We start from the raw sequence: 17,908 nt of genomic DNA, 5'->3' as shown, positions 1-17,908 counted from the left end.
GATACAAAGGTTCTCCACATCCCCATCAGATTAGTTAGATACAGAGTTTCGACACACAGGTTCTCCAGGGCCCCACCAGAGCAGCTAGATACAGAGTGTCGATTGGTGCACTCACAAACCTTGAGCTAAACAGAGGGTGCTGATTGGGGGTATTTACAATCCCTGAGCTAGACATAAAGGTTCTCCAAGGCCCCACCAGAGCAGCTAGATACACAGTGTCGATTGGTGCACTCACAAACCTTGAGCTAAACACAGGGTGCTGATTGGGGTATTTACAATCCCTGAGCTAGACATAAAGGTTCTCCAAGGCCCCACCAGAGCAGCTAGATACACAGTGTCGATTGGTGCACTCACAAACCTTGAGCTAAACACAGGGTGCTGATTGGTGTATTTACAAACCTTGAGCTAGATACAGAGTGCCGATTGGTGTATTTACAATCCTTGAGCTAGACATAAAGGTTCTCCACATCCTCACCAGAGCAGCTAGATACAGAGTGTTGATTGGTGCACTCACAAACCTTGAGCTAAACACAGGGTGCTGGTTGGGGTATTTACAATCCCTGAGCTAGACATAAAGGTTCTCTAAGGCCCCACCAGAGCAGCTAGATATAGAGTGTTGATTGGTGCAGTCACAAACCTTGAGCTAGACACAGGGTGCTGATTGGTGTGTTTACAATCCCTGAGCTAGATATAAAGACTCTCCACGTCCCCACCAGACTCAGGAGCCCAGCTGGCTTCACCCAGTGAATCCCGCACTGGGGCTGCAGGTGGAGCTGCCTGCCAGTCCCGCGCCATGAGCTCGTACTCCTCAGCCCTTGGGTGGTCGATGGGACTGGGCGCCGTGGAGCAGGGCATGGTATTCGTCGGGGAGGCTCGGGCTGCACAGGAACCCATGGAGGTGGGGGAAGGCTCAGGCATGGCGGGCTGCAGGTCCCGAGCCCTGCCCTGCGGGAAGGCAGCTAAGGCTCGGCGAGAAATCGAGCATAGCGCCGGTGGGCTGGCACTGCTGGGGGACCCAGTACACCCTCCGCAGCTGCTGGCCCGGGTGCTAAGCCCCTCACTGCCTGGGGCCAGCAGGGCTGGCTGGCTGCTCTGAGTGCAGGGCCCTCCAAGCCCACGCCCACCCAGAACTCCAGCTGGCCCGCAAGCGCCATGCGCAGCCCCGGTTCCCACTCGCACCTTTCCCTCCACACCTCCCCGCAAGCTGAGGGAGTGGGCTCCAGCCTTGGCCAGCCCAGAAAGGGGCTCCCACAGTGTAGTGGTGGGCTGAAGGGCTCCTCAAATGCTGCCAAAGTGGGAGCCCAGGCAGAGGAGGTGCCAAGAGCAAGTGAGGGCTCTGAGGACTGCCAGCACGCTGTCACCTGTCAATCCTACTGTGCTATCAAACACTAGAATGTATTTCTTCTGTCTAACTGTATTTTTAAACCCGTAAGCCAACCTGTGTTCATTCCCCTTACCCCTACACTTCCTAGCCTCTGGTAACCATCATTTTATTCGCAACTTCCATGAGATCAATTTTTTTAGCTCCCACATATGAGTAAGAACATGCAATGTTTGTGTTTCTGTGCCTGGCTTATTTCACTTAACATAATAACCTCCAGTTTGATCTGTGTTGCTGCAAAGGAAAGGATTTTATTCCTTTTTATGGCTGAATAGTATTCTGTTGTGTATGTATATGTGTATATATATATTATATATATACACACATACATATATATATATCAAAATTTCCTTATCCATCCACTAGTGGACAGTTAGGTTAATTCAGTATTTTGGTTATTATGAATAGTGCTGCAGTAAACATGGGCATGCAGCTATCTCTTTGATATACTGATTTCCTTTTTTTTGGATGTATACTCAGCAGTGCGGTTGCTGGATCATATGGTACATCTATTTTTAGTTTTTTGAGGAAACTCCATGCTTTTACTCATAGTGGCTGTACTAATTGCCATTCCCACCAGCAGTGAACTAGTATTCCCCTTTCTCCACATCCTCACCAGTACCTGTTATTGTTTGTCTTTTTGATAATAGCAGTTTTAACAGGGATGAGATGATATCTCAATGTGATTTTGATTTGCATTTCCCTGATGATTAGTGATGTTGAACATTTTTTCGTAAATGTTTGTTGGTCATTTGTATGTCTTCTTTTGAGAAATGTCTATTTAGATCATTTGCCCATTTTAAAATAAGATGATGATTGTTATTATTATTTTGCTGTTGAGTTTGAACTCCTTATGTATTCTGTTTATTAATACTTTATCACATAGACAGCTTGCAAATGGTTTCTCCCATTATGTAGGTTGTCTCTGCATTCTGTCGATTATTTCCTTTGCTGTGCAAAAGCTTTTCAGCTTGATGTATTTCCATTTGTCTATTTTTGCTTTTGTTGCCTGTGCTTTTGCAGTCTTACCCAAAATATCTGCCTAGACCAATGTTCTAAAGTGTTTCACCAATGTTTTCTTCTGTAGTTTCATAGTTTCGGGTCTTACATTTAATGCTTTAATCCACTTTAATTTACTTTTTGAATAAGGTGAGAAATAGAGGTCTAGTTTTATTCTTCTGCATATGGATATTCAATTTTCCTAGAACTATTTATTGAAGAGCCTGTTCTTTCCCCACTGAATGTTCTTGGTTACTTGTCAAAAATCAGTTGGCTGTAAATATGTGGATTTATTTCTGGGTTCTCTATTCTGTTCCATTGTGCCTATGTGTCTGTTTTAATGCCAGGACCAAGCTGTTTTGGTTACTATAGCTTTGTAGTACATATTAGAGTCAGCTCATGTGATGCCTCCAGCTTTGTTATTTTTGCTCAGGATTTCTTTGGCTATTTGGGGTCTTCTGTGGTTCCATATGAATTTTAGAATTGTTTTTTCTAGGCTGGGTGCAGTGGCTCATGCCTGTAATCCCAGCACTTTGGGAGGTCAAGGCGGGTGGATCATTTGAGGTCAGGAGTTCAAGACCAGCCTGGCCAACATGGTGAAACCCTGTTTCTATTAAAAATACAAGAAAAAAAAAGGGCTGGGTGCGGTAGCTCACGCCTGTAATCCCAGTACTTTGGGAGACTAAGGCGGGTGAATCACCTGAGGACAGAAGTTCGAGACCAGCCTGGCCAACACAGTGAAACCCCGTCTCTACTATAAATACAAAAATTAGCTGAATGTGGTGGGAGGTGCCTGTAATCCCAGTTACTTGGGAGGCTGAGGCAGGAGAATCGCTTGAACCTGGGAGGCAGAGGTTGCAGTGAGCCAAGATCACACCATTGCACTCCAGCCTGGGCAACAAGAGTGAAACTCCGTCTCAAAACAAAAGCAAAAATAATTAGCTGGGCATGATGGTGCACGCCTGTAATCCCAGCTACTGGGGAGGCTGAGGCAGGAGAATCACTTGAACCCAGGAGATGGAGGTCGCAGTGAGCTGAGATCATGCCACTGCACTCCAGCCTGGGAAACAGAGCGAGACTCTGTCTCAAAAAAAAAAAAAAAAAAAAAAAGAATTGTTTTTCTAAAGAATGTCATTGATATTTTGATACAGATTGCATTGAATCTATAGATTGCTTTTGGGAGTACAATTTTTTTACAATATTCTTCCCATTCATAAACATAGGATATATTTCCATTTTTTTGTGACATCTTCAATTTCTTTCATCAGTGTTTTATAGTTTTTCCTTGCAGCGATCTTTCACCTCTTTGGTTAAATTTATTTATGGGTGTGTTTTTAAAAGTAGCTATTGTAAAAGGGATTGCTTCCTTGATTTTTTTTTTTTTTTTTTTTTGCTAGTTCATTGCTGGTATATAGAAACACTACTGATTTTTATATGCTAATTTTGTATCGTGAAACTTTATTGAATTTATCAGTTCTAAGAGTGTCTTGGTGGAGCTTTTTAGGGTTTTCTATATATGAGATCATGTTATCTGCAAACAGGGACAATTTGGCTTCCTCTTTTTCAATTTGGATGCTCTTTATTCCTTTCTGTTGCCTAATTGCTCTGGCTAGGACTTCCAGTACTATGTTGAATAAGAGGGGTAAGAGTGGTCATCCTTGTCTTGTTCTGGTTCTTAGAGAAAAGCTTTCAGTTTTTCCCCAATCAGTGTATTGTTAGCTATGGGTTTGTCTTATATGGACTTTAGCGTGTTGAGGTATGCTTCTTTTATATCTAGCTTGTTTAGGGTTTTTATCATGAAACGTTGTTGAATGTTATCAAATGCTTTTTGCATCTATTGAGATGATAGTATTTTTTTATTCTTCATTGTGTTTATGTGATGTGTCACATTTATTGATTTGTGTATGTTGAACTATTCTTGCATCCCTGCGATAAATCTCACTTGTATCCTCTTGCTGAATTGATCTCTTTTTCTTTACATAATAACCTCCTTTGCCTCTTTTTATACTTTTTACTTAAAAAATCTGTTTAATCTCATATAAGCATAGCTACTCCTGTTTGCTTTTGGTTTCTGTTTACATGGAATATCTTTTTCCAACCCTTCACTTTGCATCTGTATGTGCTTTCACAGGTGTAGGAAGATTCTTGTAGGTAGCACATAAGTGGGTCATTTTTTAAAGATCCATTCAGCCGGCCTATCTTTTTTTTTTTTGAGGCAAAGCCTCACTCTGTTGTCCAGGCTGGAATGCAGTGGTGTAATCTCGGCTCACTGCAACCTCTGCTTCTCAGGTTCAAGTGATTCTCCCACCTCAACCCTCCAAGTAGCTGGGACTATAGGCATGTGCCACCATGTCTGGCTAATTTTTTTTTTTTTTGTATTTTTAGTAGAGACAGGGTTTCACCATGTTGGCTAGGCTGGTCTCAAACTCCTGACCTTCAAGTGATCTGCCTGCCTCGACCTCCCAAAGTGCTGGGATTACAGGCATGAGCCCTATGCCCGGCCTCAGCAAGTCTATCTTTTAAGTGGGGAATTTAATCCATTTACATTCAAGGTTATTATTGATAGGAGGGGAGTGATTCCTGTCATTTGTAAATTGTTTTCTAGATTATTTTGTATATCCTTTGTTAATTTCTTCTTCTACTATTGTTTCTTATTGTGATTTGGTAGGTTTTTGTAGTACTGAGGCTTGATCCTTTTCTTTCTCCTTTGTGTATCTGCTCTGTCAGTGAGTTTATACTTTTCTATGTTCTCATGATTGTGATTATCATCTTTTTGCTTCCAAACGTAGGACTCCCTTGAGCATTTCTTGTAGAGCCAGTTTAGTGGTGATGGGTTCCCTCAGTTTTTCCTTTTCTCGGAAAGACTTTGTTTCTCCCTCATTTCTGAAGAATAGACTTGCTGGGTATGGTATTCTCAGTTGACAGCTTTTTTCCCCCCCTTTCAGATGCTTGGGCTATATCATCCCTTTCTCTCCTGGCCTGTAAGATTTCTGCTGAGAATTTTGCTGTTTGTCTAATGGGATTCCCTTATATGTGACCTAACACTTTTCTTTTACTGTTTTTAGAATTTTCTCTTTGTCTTTGACTGTTGACAACTTGACTATAATATACTTCAGGGAGGACCTTTTTGGGGTTGAATCTATTTAGGGACTTGAGCTTCCTAGATCTGAATATTCATATCTCTCCCCAGACTTGAGACATTTTCAGCTATTATTTCATTAAGTAGGTTTTCTATACCTTTTTACATCTCTTTTCTTTCTGGAACTCCTATAATATGAATATTTATTCACTTAATAGTATCCCATAGGTTTTGTAGGCTTTCTTTACTCTTTTTCATTTTTATTTCTTTTCTTTCTCTCACTGGGTAATGTCAAACAATTTATCTTCAAGTTCAGAGATCCTTTTTTCTGCTTGATCAAGTCTGCTGTGGAAGCTCTTCATTATATTTTTAAATTTCACTCATTGAATTCATTAGCTGTGTTTCTTTTTTGTGATATCTATCTCTTCACTGAATTTCTCATTCATATCATGTATTATTTTTCTGATTTCATCAAATTGTCTATCTGTATTTTTTGAATTTCATTAAGTTTCCTTAAGATCATTATTTTGAATTCCTTTTCTGACAATGTATCAATTTCTTTTTAATTGGGGTCTGTTTCTAGAGAGTTATTATGTTCCTTTGGTAGTGTCATATTTTCTTGCTTTCTTCATGTTCCTTGTGTCCTTGCATTGAGGTCTGTGTATCTGGTGGAACAATTGCCTCTTCTAAACTTTCTAGAGTGGTTTTCTTAGAGAAATACTTTTACCTCGGTTGAATTTTAATATGCCAGTTGGGAAGGGTGGTTCATGTAGGTTCAGTGGTATAGTCTTTGTGCAGCTTCTTTGGCTGTGTTTGACATCAGCAATAACTATGGGCATATCAGTGGCCTAGACTACAGAAGTTTGTGGTAGTGGTGGTGGCACTATAGGTTGTTAATGTCCTTGGTAGCAAGGGCTATTGTGGCAAGGGCTATTCTATTCTTATTTTCCCCATAATGGGAAGGCTTAGCTGAAAGTCTCCCTCTTGGTGTCAGGTCTGACATGGCATAGAAGCAGCTGCCATGACACTGGGTTTCAAGTACAGGTGCTCAAAGCAACTGTGGGGCAAGGTCTTACTTAGGCTCAAGGTCTTGTGAAACTATAGTGGCACTTGAGTCTTGGGATGCAGAGTGATCTCTGTGTCAGGGCTGGATATAGGATGCCTATAGTGCCTAGCAGCTTGGCTTCAGGGGGTCAGTTTGTAACTGTAATTCTACCCCTGATGGGCAGGGTGCAGCCGTGGTTTAACTTGGAGGAAGAAGAAGTGCTCTGGAAGTGTGAGACCGGGGTGCAGGATATGGCTGTAATTGCTGTAATTTGGGAACCTGCACCAATAGAGCTCAGTGGCAACTTGGATCCCTAGGGGTGAGGAATTGTGTAGTGGGGATTCTAGACTCTACAATGGTGGGACTTGGCAGTATCCCAGTCTCTGTAAGGCCAGATGCAGCAGCAGCAAGCATCCCAAAATAATCAAGCACACTGTTTTTTGGGCTGTACCAGGGCAGGGAGCAGCACAACAATGAATCTACTCCCTGCGAGAAGAGTGTCTCAGGAGCTCAGACTCAGGGGCCCTAGTCCAGCTCTAGGGAAGAAGAATACTAGAGTTGTCTGGCCAGTAGGGTGGGGTGTCTTAGCCAACCACTGCTGTATTTCCCTGGGACCTAGGGTACTATGTCGGCAGAGCCCTAGGACGTGCAGCTGCTCAGCTTGGTTGAGGCACTGATTCCCCAGCGGGCAATGTGCCACTCCAGCTCAGTCCTGAGGGATGTGACTATGCTGGATGGCCTCAACACCATTTTCCTGGGATATAGGGCTCTGCCAAAAGCATTGTTCCCTGAGGAGCTTCCCTGAGGAGCTGAAACTAGTGCAGTTTCAGCTCAGGCCCCTACGAGTAGAGTGCTGCCTAGTGTGACAGAAGTGGATGGAGCTGTTTTACCAAAGTAATGATTCTCCAGGAAAGAGCGTGCAGTTTCAGCTCTGGAATGAGTGGGTAGGGGAGGGGGATGTGGAGTGGTTCCACTGCTGCTTGGCCCCATGGGGAAAGGTGTAACAGTTGCTCACAGCTCCGCTTGGAGATGTCAGGTCACTGGGTGGTGGTGTCTCAGCAGCAGTTTACCCTTAGGGATGAAGGGGAGAATGGCTACTCACCCCGAGAGCAAGACACATGCCAACAGTAGCTCCAGTTCCAAGACACCAAGACGGTGTAGCACAATAGCCATGCAGGCCACAGGGGGTGGGGCACAGTGTTGGCTCCATTTCTGAGGGAGCACAGTTGTGTGCCTGTAGGCAGCTCCCTCAGCTGGGCTTAGTGCCTGTGAGAGCTGTAGGAGATCCCAGTGGTGAGGACGGTAGGTGTACAAGGTGCTGATAGGGGCTACTGGGATCTTCTTGCTTACGTTTTGCTGTAGGGAGAAGTTCTTCCTGGTTTCCAGCTGCTCTTACCTGGGCAATGGGGTGGTGGGGTCCCAGTGTTTCCTTCTGTTCTCTATGTGGCTATCCTGAGTTTCTGTGCTCACCAGAGTTTCTGTTTCTCCTTTGACATAATTCTGCACTCTCCTTTAGTTATTTTTTTTAATGTCGTTGTTTATTCTTTTAGTTGTTTTTGTGCAGAAGATGAGTGTCAGGGATTTCTAACTGGCCATCTTGCTGATGTCACACTAGGAGACATGTTATTAGCTCATATAATATTCACAATAACTCTGTAGAATATGTACTAATATTATTTTTCCCTGCCTTTTTTTTTCTTGTGGAGAAAATTGAGGCAGAGAGGTAGGTTTCCCTTAATTACATTTTAAATTATAGAGTAAATATTCTGTGGCTTCAGAGTGGTAAACACTGTAATACTTTAACATTTTCAAAGCCCCTTTGCTACATATCATTTTTTTCTCTTGGTTTACAGAGCTACTCAGAGTGATAAGTGCAATAATCATTAACAACCACTTGTTACAAATACAGAAGTAAAGTAAAGCAACTTGCCCAAAGTCACAAAAACAAGTTAGTAAGTTATGAAATTAGTTACATGCATGGAATATTCATGCTTGAATGAACCTTAAAAGTTTATCTAACCCAAACCTCAGATTTTACAGATGAAGAAGCTGAGGCCCAGCCAGGAACAGCTGAACTGTCCAGAGCCACAACTGGCAGATGGCAGAGCTGGGATTAGATTGCTAGTAACCTGGCTCCAACCTGCACCTCTGCTCTGCATCTCTGGGCTGGAACTAGAACCCAGTTCTTCTGACTTTGGATTTAGTACTCATACCACTCTCCTGTGCTGCCTTGTTGAAAATCCAAGAATCCAGCTGTGGGGATAAGGTCTATATCCATGAAACAACTGAAAACCAGCATATGATATGGAGAAACCATAAGAACAGGAAACTGCCTTACCACAAGTAAAATGCCCAGATCTCACTCTTTGGTACCTGTTAATAGTGTTTATTGATCAGCAATTTTTTTTTTCAGACATTGACAGCCCCCAAAACCTGGTGACCGACCGGGTGACAGAGAATATGGCCACTGTCTCCTGGGACCTGGTGCGGGCCACCATTGACAGGTATGTGGTGCGCTACACGTCTGCCAAGGATGGAGAGACCAGGGAGGTTCCGGTGGGGAAGGAGCAGAGTAGCACTGTCCTGACGGGCCTGAGGCCGGGTGTGGAGTACACGGTGCACGTGTGGGCCCAGAAGGGGGTCCAGGAGAGCAAGAAGGCTGACACCAAGGCCCAGACAGGTAAGGAGCATTGTTCTTTGGGAATATAAGAGCTTTCATGCTAAGTCAGTGGATGACAAGTTTTGTTTTCCTTCTCTGACATTGGCAGAAGTCAATGATTAATGGAAGAGTGGGATGGCGTCCCTTCATAACAGATTGCACACACCATCCCTCATTTTCCTTTAACTAGTTTCCTTGCAAGTCAGGGCCACAAGGCAGTCTCCAAGCTATGATTACATGGTCATGTCCATCAACTCCTCTTCTGATTGCATGGATCTTTTGCTGTAGACAGTATCGAGGGTCTCTTAGTGAGTTTGTGAGTGGGAACAGAAAATGAAAATCAAATTTTGTTAATAATAATAGTATATTGAAAATTTGACTTTAAGAACATAGATGTCACATCTGCCATAGCAAGGAGATGTATATCATTTGCTTTATGACAAATGAATCACATTATAACTATAAAAGAAATTTATAACTAGAAATTATGATAAGTTCTATGAAGGAGATGACATGGTGTAGGTATAGAGAATAATGAAGTAGTGATGTTTCTCAGATAGGAAGGGGAAATAGTAATAGGATACACATGGCCAAAACAACCAAATAACAGTTGCTTAAACAAGAAAGGAGCGTATTCCTCTTGTGGAATAGCAGAGTGTACGTTGGCCAGAGTTTTGAGGATAAGGATAGCTCCTACGTTATATTCTTATTTTAGTGGAAGCGATATCTAACCATATTTTGTACAGTGATTTAATCAGCAAACCAGCATGACGAGTGAATCTATGATATGCTAGAGAATATTCAACCAGGGTTTTACTTTTTGAGGATTCCTTTAATAATATATAGTGAGCATTTTCCACGTGCCCTGCCCACTACTAGGCACTGGGAACACAGGAGAATAGGATGCTGCCCTCTTCCTCCAGGGGCTTACATTTAGAAGTGGCTTTTAGAATCTTCTAGTGTGAAATGGGAGGTCTTTACTGACATGATGCGAGACACAAAATTGTTAGTTCCTTGTGAGCAGAGACCATGTCTTTTCCAATTCTGGATTCTGCACACTGTCTAGAACATTTCATGGACAGAGTTGGGGCTTGATATACCCTTACTAGATGAATAAAAGATTTGTTTTGCTAAAGACTTGGTAGAGGTAACAGCCTGGATTCTCAGGTTCTGATCTATTGTGCTTTCTACTTGAGGAGCCAGGTATATCTTGGGGGAGAAGATGATGTCCATGAAACAGCTAAAAATGAAACAAGAGCATATGAGGCGGAAACCCCACAAAACATGAAAGGGTTTCACCCCACGCAAAATGGCCACCAGTTTCTGCACTCTGGCACCTGTTCATAGTGCATATTGATCAGCATTTTTTTTTTTCAGACATTGACAGCCCCCAGAACCTGGTCACTGACCAGGTGACAGAGAATACAGCCACTGTCTCCTGGGACCCGGTGCAGGCCACCATTGACAGGTATGTGGTGCGCTACACATCTGCCAACGGAGAGACCAGGGAGGTTCCAGTGGGGAAGGAGCAAAGCAGCACTGTCCTGACGGGCCTGAGGCCGGGCGTGGAGTACACGGTGCACGTGTGGGCCCAGAAGGGGAACCAGGAGAGCAAGAAGGCTGACACCAAGGCCCAGACAGGTAACAGAAGTGAAGAGAAGAGCAAACCCGGGTAGTAGCTGCAGGTTGATCTATTGCAGCTGAGTGATGATGCAGCTGCTTTTGGCATCTGTAACCTCAGGGCTGCAGACTGTTTTAGGAGACTTTGCTGTAAAAACAAAACAAAACAAAACAAAAACAAAAAACAAACAAACAAACAAAAAACTTTCATTCACCCAAAGAAAGAACAACGTGTTACAGGAAAGGCGTCCCGATCCAGACCCTTATAAAGGGTTCTTGGATCTTGTGCAAGAAAGAGTTCAGGGTGAGTCCATAGAGTAAAGTGAAAGCAAGTTTATTAGGAAAGTAAAGGAATAAAAGAATGGCTACTAGCCATGGGCAGAGCAGCCCCGAGGGCTTGTGGTTGTCCATTTTTATGGTTATTTCTTGAAGATATGCTAAACAAGAGGTGGATTATTCATACCTCCCCTTTTTAGACCATATAGGGTGACTTCCTGACATTGCCTTGGCTTTTGTAAACTGTCATGGCACTGGTGGGAGTGTAGTAGTGAGGATGACCAGAGGTCACTCTCATTGCCATCTTCGTTTTGGTGGGTCTTGGCTGGCTTCTTTACTGCAGGCTGTTTTATCAGTAAGGTCTTTATGACCTGTATCTTGTGCTGACCTCCTATCTTATCCTGTGACTTAGAATGCCTTAACCATCTGGGAATGCAGCCCAGTAGGTTTCACCCTTATTTGACCCAGTTCCTATTCAAGATGGAGTTGCTCTGGTTCAAGCATGTCTGACAAAACTATAGTAATGGACCCAGTGGGAGCAGTCCCATGAATGCCTTTTTTTTTTTTTTTTGAGACAGAGTCTTGCCCTGTCGCCCAGGCTGGAGTGCAGTGGCGCTATCTCGGCTCACTGCAAGCTCCGCCTCCCGGGTTCATGCCATTCTCCTGCCTCAGCCTCCCAAGTAGCTGGGATTACAAGCGCCCGCCACCATGCCCGGCTAATTTTGTTTTTGTATTTTTAGTAGAGACGGGGTTTCACCGTGTTAGCCAGGATGGTCTCAATCTCCTGACCTCGTGATCCGCCTACCATGGCCTCCCAAAGTGCTGGGATTACAGGCATGAGCCACTGCGCCCGGGCCCATGAATGTCTTAAAACTCTTTCCAAAGCCTGTGTTTTTAATCATTGTGTCTCTCAGCTATAGAAAATAATGTAAAACCAATATAAAATTCTTAAAACCACTGATTAAAAACCTGTTTTGTGGCAAGCTATTTTGTATAGGTTTGACCGAATAGACGCTGTGTGATAGAAAGGAGCAAGTATTCACCTGGGTGGCTGGAGCCCTGTTTCCTTGCAGTAGGCAGCTGACTTTTAATGAGCATCATCTAAGTGCCAGGCCTGGGGAACACAGTGGTGAACAAAACAAATTACTCTCTTGAAGCCTAGAGTGAAGATAGACAATAAATAAGAAAACACATTTAAAACCGTAAATTATGCTAAATTCTGTGAAGGAGATGAACATGGTGTAGGTATAGAGAATTACAGGGTAAGGATGTCTTGCAGATGGGAAGGGTGAGTAGTAATAGGATATACATAGACAGAAACACTCAAATAACAGTTGCTTCAGCAGGAATGGAGTGTATTCCTCTCTGTAGAATGTCCAGGGCTGATATGGTAGCTCCTCGTCCAGGAGACCCAGGCTTCTTCTGTGATTGTTGCTTAGTCATCCCTAGCAATTTGCCCTCCTTTACCTGATCACCACCCTGTCTGCATTGTAGCCAGTGGGAAGAGGCATGATGAAGGTCAGGGCATCACTGGGACATTGCACATATCAGCCCTTCTCATGTTCCATTGCCAGGTCCCAGACAGACCTCACTGCAAAAAAGGCTAGGAAATGAGGTCTTTAGCTGGATGGCCCTGTGCCCAGCTTTACTTTGGTTATGCTGTCCTGACCAACACAGCTGCTGCTAGCTACATGTAGCTATTAAAATTATTTTTATTTTTATTTTATTTTCAGAGACAGGGTCTCATTCTGTTAGCTAGGCTGGAGTACAGTGGTATGATCACAGTTCACTGCAGGCTTGACCTCCCAGGCTCAAGCCATCCTCCCACCTTAGCTTCCCAAGTAGCTGGGACCATGGGCATGTGCCACTAAACCTGTAATTTTATTTCTTTTAGAGATGGGGTCTCACTATGTTGAACTCCTGGGCTCAAGTGATCCTCCTGCCTCGGCTTCCCAAAGTGCTGGGATTACAGGCATGGGTCACCATGCCCAGCCTAAATTTTAATTAATTAAAAATAAAATAAAAATATTTTCTCATTTGGATTAGCCACATTTCAAATGGTCAGTAGCCACATGTGACTAATGGCTACAGTATCAGACTGTGCCGATTATAGAATACTTTCATCATTGCAGAGAGATCTGTTGGACAGTAAGTGTGCTTACAGAAGAAGGGGGAGAATGGATTTTGGCGAAAACTAGCCATTTCTGGCAAAGGGAAGAGTATGTGTGATGTCCCCCAGCTGGAATAGTACCTGGGATGGTTGGAGAATGAAAAGAGGCCAGTTTTGCTGGTGCATAGAGGGTGGAAGAGCAAGTGGCCTGAGATGAGGCGGGAGGAGCAGGGGCAGATCAGCCAGGACCATGTGGTGCTTAGAGGACAAAATGGGCTATACTTATTAATACTAGAAGAGTGATATGATGCAGTGTTCATTTAAAAAACATTTTCCAGGCCACAGTGAGGAGAATAAATGGAGAAAATGACAAGGATAGAAGTTGGGAGGTTCGTAGGGAAGCTGCTAGAAAAGTCTGGGTGCAAAATGCTGATTGTCTAGGTAAGCATGATGGCAAAAGGGACAGAGAAGAGGGGATGTCTGGAATATATTTTTGAGGTATGGATGATAATACCTGTTGATAGATGTGGGGTAGGAAGAAAATGAGGACTCAAGTATGACCTGTGTTTTTTATTTGAGCAACATGGGAGATTGGACTACCATTTCTTGAGAGGGGAGACTGAGAAATAAAAAGTTTGGGGAGAAACATCAAGACTTTTAAATATTTAAGTTCAAGATACTTGTGAGATTCCTTGGTTAATTGAGTGATTCATTTATTGATTACATAAATATTTACTGAGTGTCTAATACAGGCCAGGCACCGTGGTGGAGATGCAGTTGTATAAACTAGTCAGGGGCTCAGAATTAATAGATATTGTGGAGCGATTAGCATCCAGTTGGTATTTAAAGCCATGGGCATGAGTGAGATCACCTAGGTGGAAAAGTACAGAGAGGAAAAGAGGGAGCTTTGGGACAGGTGCAGTGACTCTCACCTGTAATCCCAGAACTTTTGGAGGCTGAGGTAGGTGAATTGCTTGAGCTCAGGAGTTCAAGACCAGCCTGGTGAAATCCTGTCTTTACAAAAAAAAAAAAATACAAAAATTGGCTGAGTGTGGTGGCATGCACCTGTATTCCCAGCTACTCCGGAGGCTGAGGTGGGAGGATTGCTTGAGCCTGGGAGGTCAAGGCTGCAGTGACCTATGATGGCACCACTGCTCTCCAGCTTGGGTGAAAGACCGAGACTCTGTATCAACAAAACAAAACAAAACAAAACAAAACAAAACAAAACACAACAAATAACAGAGAAAGGGAGCTTTGGGTGCTCCAGTGTTTGAAGGTTGCTAACAAAGGACTGAAGAAGAGCCAGTGAGTTAGGAAAATCAAGGGAGTATGTAGTCATGGAAGCCAAGGGTTGAGAGTGTTTCAAGAAGGAAGGAGTGGATCAGCTCTGCCAAATGCCACCCAGAAGCAGTGTAAAGTTGAGAATGGCAAGTATGCATTAGATGTGGCAACACGGATGTTGTTGGTGACTTAGACTAGCAGATTTAGTTGTGTGGCATAGAAAGATGCAAACAGGATTGATTGGAGAGTGAGCAGTGAAGTTAAGGTATGTAGACATTTCTCTTGAGACACTCTGTCAGTTTAAGGTTGCAGAGAAATGGAATGATACGGGAGAGGATGGGGGATTCTAGACCTTGCTTGTCTGGGACTGATGACAGAGAAGAAGAGATTGATGACACAGGAGAGAAAGGGCAGATCTGCAGCAAAGTCCTTGAGAGGGTGGGAAGGCCTAAAATTCAGAGCGAAGAGTCTTGGCTTTAACATAAGATGTCAACAGGAACTTGGCCTAGACCTTCCATTTCCCTGGGCCTCCATTCTCCTCCCCTTTTATAAGTCAGAAAGGTTGGAGGATATGACTTCTTGGCTCTCAAATTCTGTGAAACAAAACAACTAGATACCAGGGAGATCAGAAAAGAGGGTATATCCACAGCAGTTTTGGTGGCTTATCTTGTTGCTCAGGAAGTTTTATTGTTATTTTGATGAGAATTACAAGGACAGAAATTTTTTATATTAAAAAGTGGGAGACGATCTGATTCCTTCCAGTTTTATATCCAGTGGTTTGTTTCCTTGGAAATGGAGACCAGGGGCCTTTGACTCGTGTTTTAAGTGGAATTCTACCATTATTAATGATAACATGATGGAGAGCTCCTGGTGATGAGGTGGTAAGATGCGATGTCTTCCTTTGTTCTAAAGTTCAGCCTTTTCTAAATCTTTTAAAAAAGAAATTGACAGCCCCAAAAACCTAGTGACTGACTGGGTGACGGAGAATATGGCCACTGTCTCCTGGGACCCGGTTCAGGCCACCATTGACAAGTACATGGTGCGCTACACCTCTGCCGACGGAGAGACCAGGGAGGTTCCGGTGGGGAAGGAGCACAGCAGCACTGTCCTGACAGGCCTGAGACCAGGCATGGAGTACATGGTGCACGTGTGGGCCCAGAAGGGGGCCCAGGAGAGCAAGAAGGCTGACACCAAGGCCCAGACAGGTACTGAGAGGGACCAGGCCAGGGGAACACCTCACACTTATCAGGAGAGAACCTTCCTCCATCAGTGGGCTGGGGAGGGGAGCAGGAGGGTGGTTGCTTTACCCGAGGACATTCTTCAAAGTGGTTCCTTTTTTACGTCTTTGAGCTAATTAAGTTGACACAACAGCTCAGATAAGATGAGAGAGTATAGAGGGAGTGCTGGTGTCAAAGGTGGCCTCCCTCACCCCTCCACCTGGCCCAGCACTCAGACTCTCCACACTTGCTATGGAGAAAATGGTTGGGCCTCAGCTGCAGTTGGGAGAAGATAAAGGCAGGAGCCTCTTCTGTTTCCATCTTCCAGAATGGAGGCAATGGGGATGCATCTTTCTCCATTCCATCCTCAGTTGATGATGAAAGGTGCCTGAATTGCATGTATTTTGTGTGTGTGATGGGGCCTCTGATCTTGGCAGAGCATCACGGAGGTCAGAACCCAGAGGCACTTGGAAGAGAGCACTGTGCCCACCCTGAGGTCTATGAGCCTCTTCAGGCAGTACGGGCAAGGTCTGTCCATTCCATCCATGGCTGAGCGCACCAAGTGTTGCCACGGGACCTAGAGATGGCTTGAATTTCTCTATGATTTTTATTAGTTAAAATTAGCTTGCATTTTTAATCTAAAAAGTAATATATGCTTATAGTAAATATTTTCAAACTAAGTAGAGATGTGTTAAAACAAAACAAAACAAAACAAAAAAACGGCCAGGTGTGGTGGCTCATGCCTGTAATCTCAGCCCTTTGGGAGGTCGAGGCGGGCGGATCACCTGAGGTCAGGAGTTTGAGACCAGCCTGACCAACATGGAGAAACCCTGTCTCTACTAAAAATACAAAAATTAGCTGGGTGTGGTGGCAGGTGCCTGTAATCCCAGCTACTTGGGAGGCTGAGACAGGAGAATTGCTTGAACCCAGGAGGAGGAGGTTGCAGTGAGCCAAGATTGCGCCATTGCACTCCAGCCTGGGCAACAAAGAGCGAGACTCTATCTCAAAAGCAAACAAACGAACAAACAAACTCCTCTCTCTGTCCCGGACTCCCTAGTATGCAGGGTTGCTCTCCAGATGCAACCAGTAGCCAGTTCTCCCTTCTTCCCTCTTTCCCACTTCCTACCTCCTTCTCCCCTTCCTTTCTCTGTTCCTTTCTCTCTTATTCCTTTCTTCTCCTCTTCCTTGTTTATCTTCTCTTGGGTTCACCTTCTCCATTTTTGAAGACAGCAATAAAAAGATTCTCATTTTCCTGCTTCATAGAAATGTGAAAGTAACTAAGACAGACATCTCAAGTCCATAACCAGGGAGTGGTGGGCAGTCAAAGAGGTGGCAGGAGATTGCTTAAGATGTTAAAATAGCCACAGTTTTGCCTTGATTGTGAAATCAGGAAATTCAGTTTTTCTGTGAGACGAATAGAATAAAATCCATGCCAGATGTTATGCTTTAGAAAATCAAACCAAGTTGATATTACAGAAACTCAAAATTTGTCAAAACATCCTAATTCAAAACAACAGCTGTCTGATTTCTATGAAAATACTGCAATTCAGCTCTCAGCTGAAATGCTACTGGGTAGAAAATAGCCTGGAGACGTCTTTTTGGGAAGTTCTAAATTAAAATAACCTTCTATGATAATGCTTTTTCAAAAGAGAAATTTCCATTCATATCTTCTTTGGTTAAAAAAAAAAAAAGAGCCTTCTGACCAGTGATGTTGACCAGTATTTTTGCTGAACTTCTGTTTTCCTGGTCTACAGTGCACACTTGCTTACCCACGTGTTCCCTCTAGTGTTTGGGTGAGGAAGTACATAGAAGAAAAGCTCTGCTCTTCCTATATCCCTTCTCTTTCCCTCTTCCCTCCCCCACCTCTTCCTTTCTTCTCTTTTCCTTCCTTCTCTCTCTCTCCCTCTTTCTTTCTCTTTCTTTCTTTCTCCCTCTCTCTCTCCCTTTCTCTCTTCTTTTCTCTCTCTCCTTCCTTCCTTCTCTCCCTCCCTCCTTTCTTTCTTTTTTCTTTTTCTTTCTTTCTTTCTTTCCTTTCTTTCTTTCTCTCTCTCTCCCTTTCTCTCTTCTTTTCTCTCTCTCCTTCCTTCCTTCCCTCCCTCCCTCCTTTCTTTCTTTCTTTTCCTTTTTTCTTTCTTTCTTTCTCTCTCCCACTCTCTCTCCTCTTTCTTTCTTTCTCTCGCTTCTCTCTCTTTCTTTCTTTCCTTCTCTCTCTCTCTCTCTGTCCTCTATACAAGCACCTGT

At 43.7% G+C, this 17,908-nt stretch overlaps 1 protein-coding gene across 2 annotated transcripts in view; it reads left to right on the top strand.

Moving 5' to 3' along the window:
• Positions 1-17,908, top strand: part of TNN (tenascin N) — an 80,890-nt gene that overhangs the window by 40,398 nt on the left and 22,584 nt on the right. For both annotated transcript variants that reach the window (XM_003824686.5, XM_034941163.3), the window contains 3 exons: positions 8,918-9,184; positions 10,541-10,804; positions 15,392-15,655. In XM_003824686.5, coding sequence (XP_003824734.4) covers positions 8,918-9,184; positions 10,541-10,804; positions 15,392-15,655 — 795 coding nt within the window. The remainder of the gene's footprint in view (positions 1-8,917; positions 9,185-10,540; positions 10,805-15,391; positions 15,656-17,908) is intronic.

Source organism: Pan paniscus, chromosome 1 (genome assembly GCF_029289425.2).
Source record: "Pan paniscus chromosome 1, NHGRI_mPanPan1-v2.0_pri, whole genome shotgun sequence".
NCBI classification, from domain to species: domain Eukaryota; kingdom Metazoa; phylum Chordata; class Mammalia; order Primates; family Hominidae; genus Pan; species Pan paniscus.
Note: the sequence above shows the minus strand (reverse complement) of the source record. Positions and strands in the feature narration are given on the sequence as shown.